The sequence below is a fragment of the Chanodichthys erythropterus genome, chromosome 12 (assembly GCF_024489055.1).
Source record: "Chanodichthys erythropterus isolate Z2021 chromosome 12, ASM2448905v1, whole genome shotgun sequence".
Taxonomy (NCBI): Eukaryota; Metazoa; Chordata; class Actinopteri; order Cypriniformes; family Xenocyprididae; genus Chanodichthys; species Chanodichthys erythropterus.
In genome coordinates this window covers 33,310,207-33,315,243 of record NC_090232.1, presented here as the reverse complement: position 1 = coordinate 33,315,243, position 5,037 = coordinate 33,310,207, and the positions used below count along the sequence as shown (strand labels likewise).

The following is a 5,037-nucleotide window of genomic DNA, read 5'->3' as shown; positions in this document are numbered from 1 at the left end:
TGATCTGTGAAAATCGGAATCCATGCGCTTTTTTTCCTGCTTACACGGTCGTGACTCATATCCGATCTGTGCCACATGGGAGGAAAAAATCGGAATTGGGCCACTTGAACCGTGCAGTGTAAATGGGGCCTAAAAGTATTTGTTTAGTCCCTGTTATCTGTTATCTGTATACACTTGAATTAAAGTAACACTATCTCTAGACAGAGGTCACAACCACTACTACAGATAAGCCGACCAATATTACTTCTCTCATAGTAGCTTTGGTTTGGTTATGCCATGGTTTCCCATGTACACTTAGCTAGAGTAACATTACATTAAACAGAGGTAAGGCTCACCCTATGTAGGTTGGTTGATCAACATTTTGTTGATGGAAATTCCCTTTTTAGCCTTTACAGTCTAAGTACACTTGAACTAAGGCCAAGCGTTAGCCGGAGCTCTAAAATCACAGTTGGTGTGCCCTATGCTCCACTCAAATCTGGACTTTAGACAGTTACTAACCTGATGCAGATTTGCAGTAACAATGTATACATCGTAATCTACTGAAGTCAATATGTTCAGAGTGAGTCAGAATAAAATCAAATGTGACAATTTATTAGTCAGGAAAATGTATCATGCCAATTATATAATCAATTCAAAGATGATCAATACAAAACATCAATTGCTCAGAAATAGAGTAAGATGCATACCTGACATTAGTAAAATACACATTGCTGAGTGTCCTGGACACTCAGCAATGTGGGCTTATCTGAATACAGAGTCACCCTGAGCCTTTTGCAACATTTCTTTAAATACTCAGACCAAGACAAAACATCCCCCAATGTGGGGCATGAACTTACAATCAGAATTTCCATTGATTAGGGTCACAGACCTAGGGGGTTCGCACCTTGCTGTGGAACAGGAGGTAATTTGGATGATGAACCCTGGGAAAGGGGCACACCCATGGTTGCAACCAAAGTATTTCTAAACTCTTAAAACCTTTAATACCTTTGGTTTACTTCCATGTAGACGAGACCATTGTACCAGTTGCACTGAGATTGAAAACGATACCAAACAATCATCTTTGATGATTGTTCACATTAAACCATATAGATTTTGGGTGAATTTCAGGTCATCTCTGCATGTAGAGAGAAGAGATGGGGGAAGAGTGGGTGAAGGAAGGGAAATTTAGATTAAGGCAATGCTGAGGTGTGTCTCGGATCAGGATGCTAATTTTGCAAGAGAGAGTTCAAATGTTCATTTCCTTTGTTTTCTCAGGCACTCCGGCATCAGTCTTACAAAAGAAAGAACTCACCTCTGCATGTTATGCTATAACTGTTTGTTACGCTTAAAAGTTCTGTTCATGTTGTAAAATGTTACAAATAAACATTCAAGAACATTATTTTGTGAAGAAGGAATATTTTAATAATGTTTTTGTAACCTTTAACTGAACAACATTTTAGCAATTTCAGAAAATTACAATTAAACGTTTAGAGAATGTTATTTTTTGAGTACAAGTAAGGTTAGGAGAATATTTTACTAACATTAACCTTTAAATGTTCTAATAAGGACAAGAAAACTGCAGACATTTTAACATTTTTAGACTGTTACAAATAAACATTCAAAGAATGTTATATTTTGAGTACAAACAAGGACAATTTTATACTAACGTTAGAGTAACCTTTATATAACATAAGAAAACAGGACATTTTAATATTTTTTGAATATTACAAATAATTGTTCAGTCTTTCAGTCACATCAGAATGTAATCAAAAAACTAATTTGCTTAATGCATTAAACAAAAACGTAAAAAAACCGACCATGAATGGAAAGTTAATCTCAGCCTGGTATCTTGCCTGCCGATCATATTCTTCGTTTAACTGTTGTACTGCTATTTCATAGGCCTCACCTTTAAGTTGAACCCTCAGAGCTTCTATCTCCCTCTGTTTCTGCTCCTCTTTCTCCTTCAGGATAAGCTGTTTATTTTCCTCAATCACCTTCTCTGCCCTTTCAAGCATTTCACTGGTGTAATGTTGCCCACCATTTCCATTGACCATTTTATCAATCTGGTCGAGCAACTGAATGAACTGTTCAGGATTTTCTTCTTTATTGTTGAACACATGGTATCGTCCACTGCACTTTTTGATGAAACTGAGCAGTTTTGGGCTGCGCCGCACAAATGTGTGAATGTTCTCCTCCAGTTGATCTCCATGAGTGAACAGTGCCATGGTGTATGTGGATGATTCCTCGCCAAAAATTGCTTGAATGATTTTAACAGCTTCTGCCTCTTCATCAGTGAATCTGCCCAGCTGAATCACAACTAAGAAGACATGTGGACCAGGAGCAGAGAGTGGAATACAGAGTTTAATTCTGTTGACCACCTCAGTTGTAGTCAGGCTGGTGTCAAACAGACCCGGAGAGTCAATGACAGATACTTTTCTGCCATTAACTGTTCGATTAAATTTTTCACATTGTCCAGTCACAGAGGAGGATGATAACGCTGATTTAAAAACCCTTTGTCCCAGGATTGTGTTGCCTGTTTCACTTTTTCCTGCCCCTGTTTTTCCAACCAAAAGAATCCGGAGTGATCTGCCTGGATAATGCACTGATGCATCTGGGTGATGAACAAGATTATATCTTTTTATATTATTTATTTAAATATTGTGGAAAAAAGATATACATTTAAAACTATGCACTTAAACTGTGCATACTTAAACTTATACATTTAAACTGTGCACTTACAAAATATTATGCATCCAGGTTATGTTGTTGTAACGAAATGTAGCGGTTATTAATCAATTTATGGATGAAATATGAATATAATAATTCATAAGGTTATGAATACATTATGATTCATATATCGACCCAATGGGGAATTAAACATATATTGTGAATCAATTACAACGAATTATAATCAATTACATATATGATTAGTTCTGGTTTAATAATTATTTAGAGAAACTGCTCGTTTGTCCAGCAAACTAAGTCCCTCACAGAATATTATAAACGGAGTTATTCTCTGGCCATGAAAATAACTAAAATAAAGCGATCGAAAAAACGTTAAAGTGACTTGGGTTTTCCGCTGAAAGAACAAACAGAACAATCGAGCATGAATAACGTTTTAATATATGCAAACTACGAATACAGAGGTTATACATCTAAATATATATACAAGAAAATACACACCTATGTACAAGAATAGAAGTAGAGAAGGAAAGAGAGAGAAGGCAAGTAGCAAACTCACAACCAGTCCTAAGCCAGCACGGAAACAGTTTCATCATCTAAGATTGAGAAACGGCAGTATACTTGCATTGGTTGCGTGTGTCGAATTTCAGGTTAGCGCTGGTGCAGTTCGTTGGCTTCCTCCGTTCAGCGGGAAGGTTTGAACTGAGGACGAGAGTGAGTTTCGCTGGAAGATGGCGATCCCGAAGCTGAGCGCGATGACAGCGCGTGGTCACCGGAGGGGTCCGGGAAAAACGTGCACGAGATGCTCGTGAGACAATCGGGAGAGAACACACAAGAAATTGTGCGTCTTTGCTTTTATGACAGATAAGCCGACACACCTCCTTGAGGTGGGGTAGCCAATAACATGGGTGCAAAGTTGGCGGGAAAGCTTTTCCTTTGTTTGGCCTCACGACTTAATCTGCATGATTTATGACTCTCAGATCAGATCTCCAAATGGAGTGCGTTCTTCACAGTATCATTAAACACATAGAAAAATGCATTTATCAGCGGTGTGACATATCTCAGTGAATAGCTCGTGTCCGGAGCTTTACGGAGAGACCAAACTCGATAGGTCAGAAAGGCATAGGAGAGAAGTTATGGTTTACAGACAAAATTATATCGTTAAAATGCACACTAGCACAAATACACTCATTTAAACACTAGGAAACATGCATAGGCCCTAAAAATATATGAAATATATATTTCAGCATAGTGGTAGTTTACAAATACAGTTGAAAATGTATGATTGTGTGTTTCTGTGTCTGTCTGTGTGTGTGTTTTTGTGTGTCCCTGTGTGTGTGGGGTGTTCGAATGTGGATCTGGTCAGTCTCTGGGGGGGTTTTACAACCCAGTCCAGCATGCTAAAAGCGTTCTGAACATTCCAAAGTTTATTGATTATCCTGATACGTGTGCATACGCTACAGATTCCCCCTTTCGGCCAACGAAGTTCCTGTGCGGACTTCGTTGGACGGTAACCAAGTTCGATGGCACATGGATCCGGATGGTCACGCAGCAGGTGGTTCCTACTGGTCCTTGAGGGAGGGCAGATAAGCCCTTGTTCATGGACTCTTGCATCCCTTTGATCCCTTGGTATAGGATGAAGGCCAAGCCCAGGGCGAGTGTGTACTTGATTGCCATGGAGAAGCGATGGACTGTGTTGGCAGCAGTCCAAGCTTGGGCTTTAGGTGAGCTGGTCAGGAAAGGCAGTGCTTGGAGGGCTGCATCGATGGGAGTACTGTCACTTAGCTGGGACCTCCCTTTGTCAATCCTCAGTTCCAGTCCTGGATCTAAGGTGTGATGGTGATTCCTGGAGGAGGATGGGATTTCCAGTTCTGACTGGTCCTCTTTGCTTGAGAGACGATGAAGGGTGGAACCCAGGGGTACCTGGATCCACTTACTTGGATTGGGCAGGTTGACATGAGTGGCGGTGCTGATTGTAGGTTAGGGTGGCAGCATGAGTGGGGGTGTGGATGAGCAGTTGATCACCCACAATCTCGGCTTGTGTTCCGATGACTGGGGTGCGAGGCTTGGCCGGGCAGCGTGTGTCGCTGGTCATGGGCTGCAACCGGCCCATTCCTTCAGTGTGGTTTCTGAGGAAGAGCTGGTTTGGGCAGAAGTACTGAAAGTCTTTGGTGAAACTACACCTGCGAAAGTGGGGAGCCGGGCACAGCCGTGGGTTGCTGTTGTGGTAGGCTACCGCAACTGAGGTGTGTTTCTTGGCATGGGTGTTACGTTGCCGCCACCTGACATTGACCGTGTCTTTGGGTCTGCCAGTAGCAAAGTCCAGCACAGTTTGTGTAGGATACTGAGGAATCCTATTCATAGCCACTCTGTCCA

General features: G+C 41.1%; 1 protein-coding gene across 1 annotated transcript; it reads right to left on the bottom strand.

The window, feature by feature from the left end:
* Positions 1-1,745: 1,745 nt before the first annotated feature.
* On the bottom strand, positions 1,746-4,774 carry LOC137032340 (GTPase IMAP family member 7-like). Its single transcript, XM_067404093.1, has 3 exons — positions 4,599-4,774; positions 4,177-4,549; positions 1,746-2,621 (listed from the first exon to the last, which is right to left on the bottom strand). Exons 1-3 carry the CDS (start codon positions 4,772-4,774, stop codon positions 1,746-1,748), a joined length of 1,425 nt encoding a protein of 474 aa, XP_067260194.1.
* Positions 4,775-5,037: the final 263 nt, after the last annotated feature.

What these genes read in the sequence shown, in the direction of transcription:
- LOC137032340 (XM_067404093.1), bottom strand. Translation starts at nt 4,774, where the DNA reads ATGGGCCGGTTGCAGCCCATGACCAGCGACACACGCTGCCCGGCCAAG. An exon ending in TGTCAACCTGCCCAATCCAA is followed by an intron (nt 4,550 to 4,598) that starts GTAAGTGGATCC and finishes TCGTCTCTCAAG; the next exon opens with CAAAGAGGACCAGTCAGAAC. An exon ending in TCCATGTGCCATCGAACTTG is followed by an intron (nt 2,622 to 4,176) that starts GTTACCGTCCAA and finishes TAAATAAATAAT; the next exon opens with ATAAAAAGATATAATCTTGT.